Raw genomic sequence first — 18,939 nt, 5'->3', positions numbered from 1 at the left:
CTTTTATCTCTTTCTTCTTCTTCGTAGTCACCTATAATGTGTGTATTAGTATGCTTGGTGGTACCCCTAGGTTCTACAGGTTCTGTTCACTTTTCTTCATTCCTTCTTCCTTCTGCTTCTCAGAATGGATGAGTTCAATTGCCTTATCTTCAAGTTCATGTATTCTTTCTTCTGCCAATTCCAATATGCTGTTGAACCCTTGTAGGGAATTTTTAATTTCTGTTATTGTAGTCTTCAACTCTGGTTCTTTTTTTATAATTTCCATATCTTTATTGCTATTCTGTTTGTGTTCATCTCTTGTTTCCTGTTTTCCTTTAGTTCTTTGTCCATATTTTCCTTTAGCTCTTTGAGCATATCTAGGACAATTTTTTAAAAGTTTTTGTCTGGTATGTTCCACATCTGATCCTCGTCATTGATGGTTTCTAATGCTTTAAACTTCTCCTTTACCTGGGCCATTACTTCCTGTTTCTTTGTGTGTTTTGTAATCTATTTTGAAGATTACTGCCCAGCAAAACAGATTAAGGTTTAAAGTTCAACTGAGGTTGCCCAACAAAACAGATTAAGGTTTAAAGTTCAACACTAGCTGGGTATAAGCTTAAGAAGTTTCTTAAGCTTATACCCAGCTAGTGTTATGAGAGAGCTTTCCTTAAATGCCAGAAACTAACCAAAAAAATAAATAAATAAATAAATAAAATAAGGAAAAAAAGAAAACACTTTTCCCAATCTTTGCATATCGTCCTGTGCAAGGGCTCTTCTTCAGGGCTTATCTATAAAATGAGTTTAGAGAATAGCTTGAGGCCAAAATTTAGGGGTCATGGGCATGCACATGTAACCCTGGGGATTCCCTGTTTACACGGATACACATGTTCCCTTTTCCCTAAGAAATGGATTCCTCAGAGTCCAGGGCACTGTACTGTATAACCTATAGCCAGCAATCCCTTGCCCCAGGCAGCCACTTTCCTGCTCTCCCTCAGTGATCTGTAGGAGTGCTTGGTGAGCTGCCTTCTAAAAGCAGGGCAAGTTTTGGAATGGCGAGTCCCTCAGGCCACCACCAGAGAGATTAGCCAAACATATACAATCTGTATATGTGCTTGAAGGTTACTCCACTCCCTTCAGAACCAGGAATCCATACTGGGAATGTGGGCAACGAGCCAGTGAGCCATGCAGGAGGGGCTAGCCAGTGTGTCGTGAGATCCTACTGCTTTTTATTTCTTTATTGTAGAGGTTGTGGGTTTACAGAATAATCATGCATAAAATACAGGATTTCCATATACCTCCCTACTATTAATACCTTGTATTCGTGTGGAACATTTGTTACAATTGATGAAAGCACATTTTTACAATTGTGCTTTATTAACTATAGTCCATGGATTAACTTAGGGTTCACTGTTTGTGTAGTGCAGTTCCATGGATTTTTTAAAAAGAATTTTTCTGCTATCATATATACAACCTGACATTCCCCCCTTTTAACCACATTCAGATATATATATATATTTCAGAGCTATTAATTATGTTCACAATGTTGTGCTACCATCACCACCATCCATTACGAAAACGTTTCCATTGTTTCACATAAGAACCCTGTACATTTTAAGCCTTACCTTCCCATTCCATTGATTCTACCATGTTTAAGTAGCCTTTTTCTTGATCGGGCACTTGTCCTGTTACTACCATCCTTTAACTGCTTTCTGGAGCTTTGAGAAAGCTGTTTCTGCCGGTTCTTGCTGGTTGTTCAAAGCTTCTGCGGGAGGATGGAGCCCTGAAGTGCCTTCTTGATGGGGTGGCTCCCATGTCCCAGTTCTTCTGACATCTTCCCTGAACTCACTGTGTCAAGTACCTACCCAGCTATTCGGTTGTGGCACCCCACTTTATTGTCTGAAATTCACTTTTTGCTAGCCAATTTTATTTTTATTTATCTGTTGGCTGACATATACCCCCTCAGTTAAAGTTTAAGCTTCAGAAGGATGAGGACCTTGTCTCGATCACCATTGTATTTCCCAATGCCTAGAATGGTACCTGGCACATAGGTGTTCAATAAATACTTGTTGAAGGGATGAATAAAAGGAGGAATTTAAATAGGCAGCGGAGTGCCCTGTAGGAGTCTTCCTTCACGTCTTAATAAGCATTCTGTGGACTGGAGTGGCCTCCTGCCTCATAACCCTTGTCCCAGACTCTGGTCATAAAACCACATCCCCTGCAGGCCCTATGCCACATATTGGGTTGTTTCCTCTCTCTTATCTCTGGGGAATTCTGGCACCATTTCTTCCACGTCATGATCCAAGAAACCGATTTTTTGGCTAACTCTGCCTTAAACTTGCCAAACCTCATGAATGCAGTAATCTTTGTCCCAGGAAAGGTGAAGGTTAGGGATAAAAATAAAACACACCACAAAGCAGGGCTGAATTACAGTATGCATAGGAGCATCTGATAGCTGTTCTGTGGCTCATTCATTTATTTTAATGACATCAGAATATGACAGTCTGCTGAAAAAAATGCACATTATTTATTCCATACTGGGGAAGAGGCACTATAACATTGTTTTTAAAAAATTCTAAGTTTTTTCCTATTTGAGCCTGTTGTTGAGTTAGAGACATAAGCTTTGCCAAATACCCAAATCTGTCTTTACTGGTCCTGGCTGGCTGACATCTCTCACCAAGTGTTTTTTTCCCAAGAGTTTCCTTTGGCACTGTTTAAAGCAGACTAGAAAATGTGGACAAACGCCACCAAACCAGAAAGCTCCCCCAGCTTCCTGCCATCCAACAGTGCACTGGGGGATGGCTGTGAGGGAAGGTGAAGGACACTCTCCTGGCTGTCATGAAGGTGTTGGAGGGTCTCTCTCAGGCCTTGAGTCTGCCTGGATCCCTACTGTAGGGGAGCAGAAAGAACTTTGTACTGGGTGAGGACCTGGTCTATTCCTGCTTCTGGCATTACTTGGCCAGATGACCTTGGCTCTGTGGTCTAGTCTCTCCATTTCTCTGAGCCTCAGTTCTCCCACACATCCAGTGATCCTTCAGGGTTTCTCCACATCTGATATCTGGGATTCTGCCAATCTTTAAGGGGCAGGTCACTTGACACTATGGGCTTCTGTACCCAGGGAAGGCAGCTGGTGACTGCTTACCTTTAGGGTTCAGTCTGGTGATAGCTTTAGCTCTAGTGAAGGGCAAGCTTAGCTCAGTCCCAGGCCTGGTGACTCGTTTTCCCAAGGTTCACTCTGGGGGCTTTTCTCCTTTCTCTGCCTGGTCCTGGGTCATCTCCCTTCCTCTCCCTCCTTGTCTCCTCCTTATTCTCTTCTTCCTCATTTTTCCAAAGCTTCAGGCTCAGATTTCTTGCTATGAGACTGAAAAGGCAAACCCATCTTCTGAAAAGGGAATTTGAGCATGTCAATGATAGCAATAACAACAGTAATGATAACAAAGCGTCTTATATTTATGTTTACACTTTACACAGAGCTTTTAAATACATTCTCTTATCAGTCATTTTAAGGTCCCTTTGTTGAGGCAAGAAGGGACCCTCCCTTCTTCCTCTTTCTCTGAATCCTGCTCAGCAGGAAACAGAGCTCAAGCCAACTTTTCTGCACGTGGATTCTTCCTCATATACATGAACGTCAAGCCATGTCTCTTTTTTTTTTTTTAGGGTGCAGATTAATTGACTGAACTTTTCCTGCCTTGTGGAACTTTCTGTTTCTAAAATTTGGCTGCTCAAAGAGATAGTGTCTTGATCTCCATTTATTAGAGAAATTACATTTTGGGGAAAATTTCCCTAATGGTTCTTGCTTTTGGTATTTTTAAAGTCAGAGCTTCCAAAATTGGTGAGAAGATTCAAAATCTCCCCCAGCCACTTTGAGAGAAAAATCCAGTTTCTTTTGCTGTTGTGGCTGAGTATGGCTGGATTCAGGCTTGGGGCCAAGGGACAATTGTCAGAGGGAGGCCTTAGGTTCCTTGGGGAGGCAGAGGGAAGGCCCACAGCCTGCTGGGTCCTCCCAGAAAGCTGGTGACCTTGGGGGTAAAGCTCTGGACATGGCCGCTGAGGGGCTTTGTGCTGGGTGGGGAGAGACTAGCTACGGGTATTGGTGGTAGAACAGGCTCAGGCCCACCTGCCTACCTGCTTCTGCCTGGGTGCGGAGGGCTGTTGAGACATGGGGAACTGGTCGGGGTACTGGGCAGATATCTGGACTCCCCTTCCAGGGCAGAGCTTCTGAGCTACCACATAGACTTATGTGATTCATCTGGAAATCAACATTTTCTAGCCACAGCAAACTAAAGTGAGTAAATGAGACCCCCCAAGGCCAACTTCCAGGAAGTTGCCTACTTTGCCAACAGTTCTCTTCATAAAACAGAGTTGTCTTGCTACTCTCCTGCTCAAAACCTTCACTGGCTCTCTGTGGCTTCGCTTGGCACCCACGGCCCTATATGGACATCGACCCGGTTCTTCCTTCTCCCTTCATGCCACTCTCCTGCCTCCCCAGATCTCTGACTTCTACCCAACCATGCCAGGCCCTTTCATATATTCCACTGCTTTTTCATAGGCCATTCCCTGGAATGTCCAACTCCCCTTCCTTCTCCCTGGTAAGCTCCTTGTCATTCTTCAATACCCAGGATTGGAAATTCCCTCTTCTGGACAGCTCCTTCCTTTGTACAATAAAGCAACTGTCCATTCCCAAGGCTGTTCCTGCCCCATATTGTAGTCTCCTTAAAGGCAGGATATGTTTCTTTTTTACAACACAATGTATGATTTATAGGTTAAATGAGTAAGTTCTGGAGCCAAACAGCTCAAGTTTAAATCCTGACTCTACAACCTACTAGACATGTGCTTTCATACCTTCTCTATGCCTCAGTTTACTCAACTGTAAAATGGGTTCGTAATGCCTTTGCTCTAGGATTGTTTTGAGAATCAAATGAAATAATATATGTATATATAAAGCAATTAGAATGATATCTGATGTATCATGTATTAAGCACTAAGTAAATGTTAGCTATTGATATTTAAAACAAATTCATTATAAGATACAGTACATGGAACATAATAGATGTTTACATGCATATTTTAAAATAAATTCCTGCATCATATCCCTCCCTCCCTCCTTCTCTTGATCCCTCTCTTCCTTCCTTTCCTCTTTTCTCTCTTCCTTCTAGACTTCATTTCCTCCTTCCCTCCTTCTTTTCCTTCCATCCTTCCTTCCTCCTCTAGCTTCCATTTGGTGTGCATTCTTCCATCTTCTTTTCTTTTCTCTTTCCTTTATTTCTGTATTCTTTATTCCCACCATTGGTCCTCCCAAAACAACTAGGCTCCACTGGGGACCCTTAAAGCTGAAAGGTCTGATGAGTCCCAAACTATTCTCTGTGAAACTTCTGTGGTGGACGTTCTTTGGGGGAGGTGACAGACAGGGAGTGGGTGTGACAGCTGAGACCCTGGGCCATATGTACTAATCTGACAGAGGCTGGAAGAGACCAAATGAGGGTGGGACAGAGAGAGAGAAATGGAAAGAGACAGGGGCAGGGACATCCCCTTCTGGAAGGTTTTCATTCTTGGTAAGCTGCTTTGGGCCGTCTCTGCCCAAATTGCCCAAAAACATAAAACTTGTCTAGAATCTTTCTGGATCCTAGGAAGGCAGAACAAGGTAGAACAAGAGCAGGAATAATGGCAGGAAAAAACCTTTCCTCTTGTAGTAGGACTTCCCTGATGATCTTAAATTGCCCAAATCTCCCGCATTTATGCCATTCTGGAGAAAGAATCTAGACCTTTGAGTCTGGGCTCCAGGCCTGCTCTACTAATCAGATGTGGCTCAAGACAAGCTACAGAGGCTTGGAGAGGCCTAGGTATCTTATCTCTGAAATGGAGCTAGACTCCTTTGTCCTTTCCAGAGGGCAGGGGTGTGGCATGGATAAAATAAGATACAATGCAGATGTGCATTGGTAAGTTAGGAGTGCCATAGGCGAGCAAGGGGTCTTTGTCAGTATGACAGCGGCCTGGAAGGCCAGGGAAAGAGGACTGTCTGCCCTACAGTGTAAGCTTCCAAGAGTCTTCCAGAATTGGATCTCCATGAGGGCTGCAGGCAGGCTTGGTTCCAGGCTTCCCTCATCCCAGCAGCCCTGGTGCCTGCTCCCCTAGCATTGCCTTCCACTGTGAAATTGGTGGGAGGGAGGACAGTGGGCTGGAACTCTCTAAGCAAGGACTAGTGGCTGGGGCCTGAGAAGACAGCATGTCCCTCTCCTCCCCACCTCACCCAGGAGGACCCTGTGCCTGGGGAGGGGCAGAAAAAGATCAGCTGCTTTTAAATTTGGAAAAAGGGGCATGGGTTGAGCCTGTAGCAAGAGTTCAGACTGGACTCTAATGGAATCCAGGGCCAGGTAGGAAAGAGAAGAGGGGTCTCCCAGTGGGTTCAGACTTGTGGGGGGCAGGCCTGGGGCAGCAGCTGCTTTGGGTTTCAGCAAGATTCTGAGAAGGCAGGTACTGAGCAGCTTTTCCTGGCAGAACCGGGCACCTTGGGCACAGGCAACCAGAAATCTTATAAGAGCTAGGTGCTTTTAGGGAAGAAGGGAAAAAAAAACTGAGAGTTAAAAACAAGAAAAAAAAAAAAAGAAAAATTATTTCCTTCTGTCTTTCTTCCTCTTAGCATTCCTTTTCCTGAGTTCATTAAGTGACATGATAGTGTCAGTTCATGCTGATATGATAGTGTTTCATAAACATAAAAGCTTTCTCCTTCTTCCTTACTCGGGCTATGACTTGTTTATTCTTATCCTTTTGTTTCAAAACATTTTTATTAGTCTTTTTTTTCTTAAAATTTTAACAGCTGTTTATAAACACACAACAAATACACAACACAAAACCAAAAAACTCGGTAAAAATAACACACTATATGGTACATATACTCAGACGGTGTGATATATTTATATAATAAAAGATGAAAATAGTCACTTTCCATAATAAAAATAAGTTCTATTTTTTGTTTATTTTACAATATACTTAATACTCTGTTCTTCATTTTCTTCCTCATCTTCACTTCGTATCTCGAGAGGGTCCCACAGTGCTGTCCCCACCCCACCGAGCTGGAGTCCGCAAGGCGTAGGTGGGCGGGCAGCAGGGCTTAGGAACACGGGTGGCAGCTGCACTCTAAGTGTCTCTCCACCTCTTCCACAAAAGAGGAGCCGTCCGTGCACTGGAAGACATATTTCCGCCGCTTGCTGCGGGTGGGCTGGCAGCACTGGGTACCGCAGCCCCCATGGCATTCCATTATGGGCACCTTGGAGGCTGTGGCGCATGATGCATAGCCTTTCTGGCGGCGGATCACCTCTCGGACCACCTCCCCCAGGCATGGATTCTCTGCAGAGGGCAGAAGAGGGAGGGTCAGGACGTGGGTAGTGTAGATGGTTGGCAAGAACATGGGAAATTGCTGGGTAGGCTGTTCTGAAACACCTGGTGATAGGAAGACCATACAGACTTATGCATCCACACCCATCCCTCACCTATCCATCCACCTATGTATCCATCTATCCAGCCATCTACCCACTCACCCACCCCTCATCCCTCTATCCACCCACCTATCCATCCATCTACCCACTCACCCCCCCAACCCTCCATCCACCCACCTATCCACTATCCATCCATCCACCCACTCACCCACCCCCATCCCTCCATCCACCCATCTATTATCCATCCATCTACCCGCTCACCCCCCCAACCCTCCATCCACCCACCTATCCACTATCCATCCATCCACCCACTCACCCACCCATCTATCCATCTATCCACCCACTCACCCACCCATCCATCCCTCCATCCATTCACCTATCTAACCACCATCCATCTACCCATCCATGCATCTATCCATCTATCTAACTATTCTATAAATATTAAGTGCTTTTTCTGTGCCAAATTCTACACTAGACCCTGAGGATATAACTAAGCCCTGACAATATAATGGTAACTAATACAGGTTTGATCCCTTCCTTTAAGTAACTTAAAGTCCAAAGTAGAGGTGGCAAACTGGTAGACTGTGGGCTAAATCCTGTCCTCAGACATGTTTTAATTACCCTACACATACCTAAAAAATAAATTAAATGCCAACATTTGAAAACCAGATTTACCTAAAAAAATGGATTTTGGGCTTCTTTAAAAAACAGGGGATCTGTCAAAGCTGAGCCTGCATCTCTATATTACAATCATGGGCTGAAGTTGAGTGCTTTAGATGGGGTAGGAGCTCTCCAATTTGTCCTGGTCCCCACTACTCCCAGTAGCCTGCCTACCATGGTCTTGAGTCTGGGCACTAATTCTATAATCATTTATGTGAATACATTTATAATAAGGAATTGATATAGATGTTGTGAAGAAAATGAATATGTTTCCACACGAGCATATAGCAAAGGAGCTTGATGACGCCAGGGGCCAGGGAGGCTTCTCCAGGAAGTGATGCTGGAGTTGAGATCTAAGTGAGGAGTAGGAGTTAATTTGGCAGTGGGCAGGGTGGCTGAGCATTCCAGGAATCCTAGGAATAACTGGAGGGTGAGGGAGAAAATTATATAGACCTCTATCTCTGTTTGAATATTCTTGATCCTGACTCAAGTCTTCATCTCCATCTCTCTGCTGTCCTCAGTACACTTGCAGAATGTTTGAAGCAAAGCAGTGTGGACTAGAGCAAGGATCCTTGGTCACCCAGTCTTTGACAAGCCACTGTTACCCCTGAGCCTCAGTTTCCTGGTCTGGAAAATGATGCCACATTTACTTGTCTTGCGAAAAGCATCAGAGGAAATTGTGAATGCAAATGGTTTTATATATTTTAAAGCTTTTAGGTATTTTAGTATGATATTTTGTAAACTTTGTTAAGCTTGATACAATCTTTTAAGATTATAAGGAGGTTAAAAGGATCAGAAGGAGACTAATGATAACGTGTGTGTGTGTGTGTGTGTGTGTAATGTGGGGAAAGAGTGAGAGCGCAAATGTGGTAAAATGTTAACATTTGCAGAATCCAGGTAAAGGGAGTAAGAGACCTGTTTAAGCTGTTCTGACAACTTTTCTGTAAGCCTGACATTATTTTAAAATAAATTATTTAATAAAAAATTTTAAAAATGATCAGTTTTGGTTAAGAATAGTATTTAGGTTAGGGATAAAATGTGAATGAGTCTTCTAGTGACAGAGGGTGGCCTGCCTAGGACACGGGTGGCAGGGAGGAAGACTTGTCAGTGTCCTTGCAGGAGCAACAAACAAACAAACAAGGCGAGATAGAACAATTTTAATTTGAAGGTAGCTCATTTCAAAATTAATACAATAAAGGAGCCACTAACTGAGATAAATGATTTGATGTTTATTTATAAGAATGGGCCAGAGGAAGGAACTGTCTTTTGTTGACCAAATAATAGCAGGAGGATTAGATAGAAACTGTGGAGGAACTTCTAAACTGTGAATGCCCATTTGAGTCACTGGGGGCTCTTGTTAAAATTCAGGTTCTGAATCCCTCTGTCTGGGGTGGGGCCTGAGATTCTGCATTTCTAACCAGCTCCCAGGTGACGTCAAGGCTTTTGTTCATGCTGAGTGGCTAGGGTATGGATTAGTTTTGAAGGCATCACATCTCAAGGGCCAACAGTTGGGGAAGAAAAGATGAGAAAAGAAGAGGAAAGAGCAACAACTGAAATGGTGCATGCCCCCCCCCACAAAAAAAAAAAAAAGCCCAGAGCTGGTCATTTTCTACACTTAACGGTTTCATCTTTAAATTAGTTTCATTCTTTGGTTATAAGTCATTAATCATTCACTTATAAAATGTTAAAAATTCAGGCTTTAAGACTCTTAACTTGGGGTCTCCTATTTAGCATTTATTTAGTGTTATCTCAATCCTCACACTCAACCTATGCAGTAGGTGCTATGCATCACCTGCACTTTACAGATGAGGAAACTGTGACCCAGAGAGGTGAAGGATGTCGCCCAAGGTCACACGGCTCTAAGTGCCGGTGCTTGGTCTTCTTCATGGTGACAGGACAGCAACGTTGCTTCCAACTTTAAGACTCTTAACCTGGAGTTTTTCTGGAACTAGGTTATAATATGGGTAGCTACCAAACTCATCTCATTTGGTGGCAGCACCAAGGGCCAGGTCCCTGGCATCTCATTTAATCCTCACACAATGCTCTAAGGAAGGGTGGCGGCCAGCCTCCAAACGGCCCCAGTGATGCCCACATCCTGGTACTCATGCCCGCCATGCGGTGCCCTCCTACACGTTACAGCTGATCTGTGTAAGCAACATGATACTGTGGATGTGACTGGGTAAGCGAATTCCGTGGCTAGGTCATATAAGACACTGCGGCTTCTTCCTTGCTCTGTCTTGGATTGTTCACTCTGGGGAAGTGGATGCCCTGTCCCAAGGACCCTTGAGCAGCCTATGGAGAGACTCACATGGGGAGGAACAAGGCCTCCTGCCAACTACCAGCAACATGTGAATGTAACATCTTGAAGGCAGATACTCCAGCCTCAGACAAGCCTCCAGGTAACTGCAGCCCTGGCTGTGTTGAACTCAACCTCACAAGAGACTCCAACTAGAACTAAGCTGCTTCTGAATTCTGGATCCACAGGAATTGTATAGCATAAAAAAATTTTTTGTTGTGTTTTGAGTTGCTATGTTTTGGGGTAATTTGTTACATAGCAAGAGATAATGAATACAGGAATGAGCAGCATTACCCCATTTGCAAGAGGAAATTCAGGCTTAGGTAGATGAAGTGACTTAACCAAGGTCACACAAACTTTTCAGTGGCACCACCAGAACTGGCACTCAGGCAGTCTGACTCTGGCATCTCTTACCCCTGCCTTCTTCCCAGATCCTCCCTCTCATGCACATTAGGGACCCACCTTGCTCGCAGTGCTCCCCACTGAATCCAGGCCGGCACAGGCAGTAGGGCTCCCCTTGATTGGAGACGCGGCACTGCCCATGGTGACACTTGAAGGCTGAGCAGGCGTTGGTGGAGTCATTCTTGTGGTCACACAGGGCCCCTCCATAGCCCTCGGCACACTTGCACACGTATGACATCCTGGTTGCCACACATCTCCCATGGTTGCAGCTGGAGGCAGGGGAGAGGATGAGATGGGGAACCGGAGCAGAGGCAGTGCCGCTGGAGGTTTCCTATGTCCACCTGGCCAGGGACCAGTCTCATATCAGGCCTGACCCACTCTCAAGGGGTGGAGGACCCATGCTGAGTGCAGCTCAAAAGGCCTTCTCCATCCCACGGTCTGCTGTCCTCCAGGCCCAGCGGCCGAACAACTCTCTGTCCTTAAATACCCTGCCCCAGTGTCCAATGAGTTGGAAGGCTGTAAGCATCACCCAAGCTGTGACCATGACAAAGGCTGACTTGACTGGTGTTTTATACATATCCAAATGGAAAGTCATTGCTTTGAAGATCCAAGCTTACTCCAAACATTTTAATTGCTCCACCACTATGAATGGTAATAACTCCACTACTACTAGCACTACTAGTATTAGCAGCTACCGTTTACCAGCAGCTGCTACTTGCTATGTGCCAAGCAGTGTGTTATGTGCTTTACATCTAGCACCACTCTCAATTTCTACAATAAACCCCTCCTCTGTGAACAGTCTTATCCACATCTTGTAAATGGAGAAACTGAGGCCAAAGCCTATATTCGTAACCCTGATGCATCATTGTTCCCACTGGGATGACATTTGAAGCCAGGGTTCATGTTAATTATAGAGTGAAACACACATGTGCGCGTGCGCGCGTGCACACAAACACACACACACACACACACACACACACACACACACTCACGAGCTAGGAAAGTCAAGCCCTTCCTGATCCAAAATGCCACTTCCCAACCCGTTCAGCCAACTAAATTACCAACCTTGTCTCTTGTGCTGCTTTTGGCTGATTCAGATTTTTTTTTTAATACTGAGAATGGTGGGTTTCTTACACTTAGCACAAGGCCTGGCACACAGTAGGCTCCCAACAGATATTTGCTGAATGAACAAATGAATGATTAAGCCATTAAACATGATTCTGGCTCAGGGTTGTGGTGTATGGTTATATACCCACAGCACTGTGCACAAGGGTGACTGCTGAGGCTGTAGCTGAACTGGGGCTGAATTTCACTGTTTGAGCCCAATGAGGCTGTGTCTGTCCCCAGCGGCGGCCTTTGTCTTAGTCACGCAGAAGCAGCACAGGACTTGCCTTAGCTCTGGATGGATCCTAAAGTCCACATGATCGGGTGTCCCAGGGTATTTAGGCCCCAGCCCCCTCATGTGGATGCCCCTCAGAGTGACCTGCTGTGTGGATGCGTACACCTAGCCTTTTACCCTTTAAGCAGTCACATCCTATACAGAGCCTATCTAGGGTCTGAGCACAATCCCTCCTGCTTCTGTCAGTGCCCATTTCTTGGGGAGAGGCCGGGGTGGGGACACTGACCTGTGGCTGAGACAGGGGTCCCGGGCCTCCTGGTCGCACAGCGGGCCGGTCCAGCCCGGGTGGCACTCGCACACCACGCTGTCCTTCTCCACCGAGCGGCACAGGCCGTGCTTGCAGACAGTGCAGGACTTGCAGCCCGGCGAGACCCCCAGCGACTGTGGCGGGAGCGCCTTGAAGTCCTGCAGCTCGTTGTTGATGCGCACCTCGTGGATGCAGCCGTGGAAGCCGCCCAGCGGCCGGTCGGTGCCCTGGCGCAGGGCCGAGAGGCCGGTGGAGGTGGGGATGCCTGCGGGCGGGGCAGTGGGACAGCGGCCTGAAGACCCGCCCCGGCCCGCCCTGCCCATCGGGCGGCCCCGCTCTCCTCAGAGAGGGAAAGAGCCCTTTAGGGGGTCCAAGGCCAAGTCTTCACAGCTCTGGGCTGCCACTTTCAAACCGAGGTAATGAGCCAAAGCCCCACTCCCTCAGCCTCATCCACAACGAGGACATGGATTCTTTGCCCTGCATTGTGACTCTTTAAAAAAGATGAATTAGAGGATGAACCTCGAAAATGTGATGTCAACTGAAAAAGCCGGACACAAAAGGACGCATATTGTATGACTCTACTTAAATAAAATATCTAGAATAAGCACATTCATACAGACAGAAAGTAGATGAAAGGTTACTGGGGGCTGGGGGGAGGGAGAATTGGGGCGTTATTGTCCAGTTTCCATTTGGGGTGATGAAAAGGTTTTGGTAATGGATGGTGGTGACAGGAGCACAATAATGAGAATGAATTACTGCCACTGAAGTGCACACTTTAAAATGGTTAGAATGGCAAATTTTATGTTATGCATATGCTACCACAATGAAATAAGTTAAAAAAACCAATTTGAATTAGTTGCCAATATTTAAATACAGATTTCACATACAAAGCCACTTTTCAGACTTCTCTAGAAAAATGAGACGATCTGGCCACCTCTTGCCACGTGGCCACACTGGCTGGAGGGAGGAGGACCGTCCTTTTTGCTGGAGGGAGGTACCAAATTACTCTGCTGTCCCCACCAGACCCTCCTGGACCTTTGTTACAGCCCTGGCAAGAACTGGGAGAGCACAGGGCAGGTGAGCTAGAGTCTGGGGGTGTCAGGGAGGGAGGAGAGATTTGGGGGGGTAGCGTGGATCTGTGGAACTTTGTGTAGAAAGATGTTTTTTAGGCCATTTTGCTGCCTTATATGCTGTGTACCCTTTTTCCTCAGTGTCATTGCAAAGACCTACTTTGCTTTTCAATGAAGTCTGATGTATGCTTTCTCCCTCCTTCAGTAGTCTCCCTCCTTTCCCCCCACTCTGTGGGAGCCTGAGACTGCCTGAAAGTGGAGTCAGAGGACCCAGTTTTGTTGCGGCTACAATTGGAGCAGGTGAAGGGGAGGGGACAGAGGATCTTCACTGGGGATGAGCTGTTTACCTTCTGGGATTGCTCTGGGCCAAGAGCATTCCCTGGGCTCCCTGCTCCGTGACTGCCTGTTAACAATGCAGATAACTGGGCCCATTCCAGCCCTTCCGAGGTGGGCTCTTTGGGGACATGCTCAGGAATCTCTGTTGAGCAAGCTGTTCAGGTGACTTTTTTTGCACCCACAATCCCTTGAGAACTACAGGCCCTGGAGCTGAGTTTCAGACCTAGGCCCTGCCAGACTGGTGGCTGTTTCTCCGTGTGACCTTGTAGGACCTTAATCCCAAACTTGTTCCCCTACATTCATCAACTGAGCCTCACGGTGTCTGGGGCGGTGACTGAGCAGAGAGAATGGGACCTGAAGTCCATGGCCTGCAGGGCCTGGACACTGCCCCCACCCACCTTCACCTCTCCCATCTTTACCCCACTCCCCACCCCAGCTCAACTTGTTCCCAGAAGGAGCCAAGCTCTCTCTCCTTTGTAAGCATCTACACATGCCGTTCCTCTGTCTGGAGCACTCTTTTCCTCCGCATGGTCTAGATAAGGCCTGTTCACCCTTTAGGAATCCGCTTCATTGCCATTTCCTGCAGAAAGCCCGCCCTGATTGGCTTTGGCAGTGGGGCCAGTGGGCCTGGGTGCAGATGTCTAAGCACAGAGGGCAGGTGGGAGGTGGGGGTAGTGGGAGTGGTCCAGGAGGAAGGCCTTACCTCCAAGGTAGAGGGGGCTGTTGCTGCCCACTGCTGGCTGCTTCTGAAGCTTCCCCAGGCTCTTTGGGGCTCCTTTATCCACTACCAAGTTCAGCGATTGGTTCAGCATCACCAGTTCCACACTGTGAAACTGCCCATCATTCACTGTCTCCACACTGGCAGGAGAGAAGGGGAGACAGCCACAGGGTGAACTTGACTTGCTTTGTTTTCCTTCACTTTTTTATTTGGAAATAATTTCAAATTTATACAAGTTGCAAAAATAAAAATAGTATAAAGGATGCCTATTACCCAGGACCTCCTAATACCCACATTTGCTTAATCATGTTTCTTTTCCTCTCTCTCTCTCACTATACACACACACACACACACACACACACACACACACACACACACATATGTATACGTATTTTCATGCATGTATCCATCATTTATTTTTCTGAGCCATTTAAAGCTCTTTACCCCAGATACTTTTGTGTGCCTTTCTTAAGAATAGAGATATTCTCTTATATAAGCACAGCACAGTTATCAACTCTTGTAAATTTAACATTGATACCATGCTTTTCTCTAATCTACCATCTGTATTTCAATATCCTTTATAGCTCCCCCACCCCTCCAGCACAGGATCCGGTTTGGTGTCAGGTATTGCATTTAGTTGTCATTCCTTGCATTCTTTTCTGCCTTTTCATCAGCGTTAAGCAAACTCCATCCTCAGACCACCCTCTCAGTTTTTGTTCTACCTGCTTACCACCTGGACCATTAGTTACTTAACATGTTTTTCTTCAATTGCCCCATTTTCTCCCTTAAATATCAGAAAGGATGTAAGGCCAGTGTTGTCTTAAGAAAGACTGTAAGGTAAAAAGTTTTTGATGCACTTTTTGTATATTTTTTTCTAGTACATACACATGAAAAAAATTACCTCACAGATAAAATTTCAATAAAGTTTATCTTTGTCCCAGTTAAATTCATCTCATGTACAACCGTGGTGTGCATACCATATTTAGGGAAATTATGACTTACAACAACCCTAGTAGGTAGATTTGTTATCCCCATGATAGTTAACAGGGAAACAAAGCTGAGTGAGGTTAAGTACTTTACCTAAGATCCCACAGCTTAGTGATACATGCAGCCTTGAAGCCTCATGCTTTCCGCTTCCCTATGCTGCCTCTTACAATAGGCCAGTTGTGGTGTTAAATGGTTCACTTACATTATTTGAACCTCCCGATAATTCTATGAAGTGGGTGTTACATATCCCATTTCATAGATAAAGAAACTGAGGTCCAGAGAGGTTAAGTGATTTGTCTCAAGTCACCCAGCTAGTAAGTGCCAGAGACAGAATTCCTAGTCAAAACTTTTGACTCCAAAGTTCAGGTCTTTCTCCTACTCTACCCTCAGCTGGGACTGGGAGGGAGCAAGATGGGAAGTGACCAAGGAGTTGGAGATGTGACACCTCCTTTCTGGATGAAAAGGGCTTGCTGAGGAGTGGGCTGAGCTCTGTCTTAACCATTCAGGTGTGGGCAGTGAATAGAGACGTTCCCTCTCTCCTTAAAATCTATCCAGTGAATTCCTGTTGGCTCCAGTGGGGAGGTGGCATTAATCAGCATTAATCTGCAAGGCAGGGACAGTTTCAATAATGGATGCAGATTTAGAAATTTCAGTAGCTAAACAAGCCAGGGAGATGCTTGGGAGAAGACAGTCAAAGCTGGGGTGTAGTGGAGCAAGTGCAGAGTCCACTCCAGCCCTTCCTGCTGGGTGGGACCATGGTCAACCACAGAGCCCCCAGGGCCTCAATTTCCTCATTTGTAAAAGGAGTCTGAGAATAACCTCATAGAATTATCATGAAGATCAAATGAGAGGAGCTACATGAAAGTGCTTTGTAGGCTGTAAATTACTGGGAAAACATGAGCAATTAATATTAGTTATTAATAATATTAATGACAACAAGAACCTACTATTGCCTGCAAACCTAGTGACCATTGCCCTGGTGCTGATCCAGGGGAGAAAGTGATGGCAAAGGGGGATAGGAGGGAGTTCAGCACCCTCCTAAATCCATGAGGACCCCTCCTCTCCCATCTGTCCACTCACCCGCCCACCCATTCATCTAACTATCCACCCACCCACCCATCTATCCATTGGGTGTCTGCTGTGAGCCACGTTGTCCTAGGTTCTGGGGATCAGTAGCAAAAAGGACAAACAGGTACCTGAACTTGTGAAGGTCACATTCCACTCTCTTTATCCTTCCCACTGAATCAACCAGATCTCATTCAGAAATAGGGTGGTAGGGGGGCGGCGTGGAGGTGGCTAAAAGGGTGCATTGAGGATCTGGCTTTCTAAAGGGGAGCTGAGAGGCAGTACGAAGGTCAAGTTTTCAGCTGCCCCATGTAGAGTGCTGAGGACAGGGCAGAGGACTGTGACCCTGTAGACTGATTGGTGGGTGGGGGAATAAGGGCTGGCATGCTGAGACCACAGGCTTCTGACCTTGACTCTTTTCTAAACTCAGATGCAAAAATATGCATATATACCCGCAAAACATCCTGGAAACTGATGCTAATGAGTGCTAATGAGCCCCTCATCCCCAGAGGTGGGTAACCAGATGCTGTCAGAGAAGAGCGCTATAAAGAAACCACAGCTCTGGGTAGGTGGTCTTGGTGTCCCTTCCATCATTAAGATTCAGGGAGCCTGGGGCAGCTGCATTCTTGTTATAGATGCACACAGACATGGAGAACACACACTGCTAAGTCCTTCCCAGCCACTGGCCCCAAGCCCATTCCATCTCTCCTTCCCACAGGCCCCTGGCTGCCTGGCCCTGATGCATGGCCTCGGGGGGCACCCGGCCTGGAGACAGTGGTTTGTCAGGAGCTGCAGGAGCAGAAGTGCAGGCAGAGAGGACTGCACAGCTGTCAGCTTCTGCCCCCAACAAAGTGCTGTGCCCCACAGTGTCCCGGGTCTGCCGAGGGCCTCACAGGATGCCCACTTGGAAGGGTCCTCAGGCAGGTGTGCTCCCCAGCCATGGAGACCTGATATCATCCTGGGTATATCAGGATGAGGGAGCCTGGGCCAGTCACATAATTTCTCTGAACCCCTGTTTCTGCTTCCATATACTGGGGGCGGTGATAGTGTTGACTTCACTGGGTTTTAATGGGCAGTAAAAAGTGGAAATGGCTAAAACTCCTTGACCCCTACCCTGGGCTTGTAGGAGCTGCGCCTGGAAGGAGGGACTGGGTAGCTGGGAATAGGCTGGTGGACCCGGGCAGAGTCCTTCCACCAACTTTTTTATTTATTTTTATTTTTTTTTATTTTTCATTTTTATTGAGATTGTTCAGCTACCATACAATTATCCAAAGATCCAAAGTGTACAATCACTTGCCCCTGGGTACCCTCATACAGCTGTGCATCCATCACACTTAATTTTTGTTCAATTTTTAGAAACTTTTCATTACTCCAGACAAGAAATAAAGTGAAAGATGAAAAAAGAAAAAAAGAAAAGGAAACTCTAATCCTCCCCTATCCCTAACCAAACCCCCTCAATTGTTGACTCGTAGTATAGATATAGTACATTTGTTACTGTTTATGAAAAAATGTTGAAATACTACTAACTGTAGTATATAGTTTGTAATAGGTATATAGTTCTTCCCTATATGCCCCTCTATTATTAACTTCTAATTGTATTGTCATACATTTGTTCTGGTTCATGGAAGCGATTTCTAGTATTTGTACAGTTGATCATGGACATTGCCCACCATAGGATTCAGTTTTATACATTCCCATCTTTTGACCTCCAACTTTCCTTCTGGTGACATATATGACTCTGAGCTTCCCCTTTCCACCTCATTCACACACCATTTGTCGCTGTTAGTTATTCTCACATCTTGCTACCAACACCCCTGTTCATTTCCAAACATTTAAGTTCATCCTAATTGAACATTCTGCTCATACTAAGCAACCACTCCCCATTCTTAAGCCTCGTCCTATATCTTGGTACCTTATATTTCATGTCTATGAGTTTGCATATTATAATTAGTTCCTATCAGTGAGACCCTGCAATAATTGTCCTTATGTGTCTGGCTTATTTCACTCAGTATATTGCCCTCAAGGTTTTGTCATCAACTCTTTTTTTTTTTAATATGGTTTTGTTCACTCACCATACATTCCATCCCAAGTAAATAATCGATGGTTCTCTGCATGGTCATACATTTATGTGTTCACCACCTTCACCACTATCTATATAAGGGCATCTGCATTTCTCCCACAAGGCAGGAGGGAGAGTCAAAGAAGGTAGAGAGGCAAAAGAAAGAGGGGAAAAAAAATGACAGCTAGGAAGCAGCAAAAGGAAAAATAACCTTAAATCAAAGTAGAATAAAGAATCAGACAATACCACCAATGTCAAGTGTCCAACATGCCTCCCCTATCCCCACCTCTT

General features: G+C 45.7%; 1 protein-coding gene and 1 long non-coding RNA gene across 2 annotated transcripts in view; one reads left to right on the top strand and one right to left on the bottom strand.

Annotated features, from left to right (window-relative positions):
• Positions 1-18,939, top strand: part of LOC119505948 — a 162,467-nt gene that overhangs the window by 73,144 nt on the left and 70,384 nt on the right. The gene's annotated exons all lie outside the window — the stretch shown is intronic.
• SLIT3 (slit guidance ligand 3) overlaps positions 6,740-18,939 on the bottom strand; it is a 621,868-nt gene continuing 609,668 nt past the window's right edge. Inside the window, exons 33-36 of the mRNA XM_037798880.1 lie at positions 14,523-14,677; positions 12,393-12,678; positions 10,828-11,036; positions 6,740-7,320 (exon numbers count right to left, since the gene is read on the bottom strand). Coding sequence (XP_037654808.1) covers positions 7,085-7,320; positions 10,828-11,036; positions 12,393-12,678; positions 14,523-14,677 — 886 coding nt within the window. The 3' untranslated portion in view covers positions 6,740-7,084. The remainder of the gene's footprint in view (positions 7,321-10,827; positions 11,037-12,392; positions 12,679-14,522; positions 14,678-18,939) is intronic.

This window comes from Choloepus didactylus, chromosome 11, assembly GCF_015220235.1.
Source record: "Choloepus didactylus isolate mChoDid1 chromosome 11, mChoDid1.pri, whole genome shotgun sequence".
Classification (NCBI taxonomy): Eukaryota; Metazoa; Chordata; class Mammalia; order Pilosa; family Megalonychidae; genus Choloepus; species Choloepus didactylus.
This window is presented reverse-complemented; position numbering and strand designations above follow the sequence as displayed.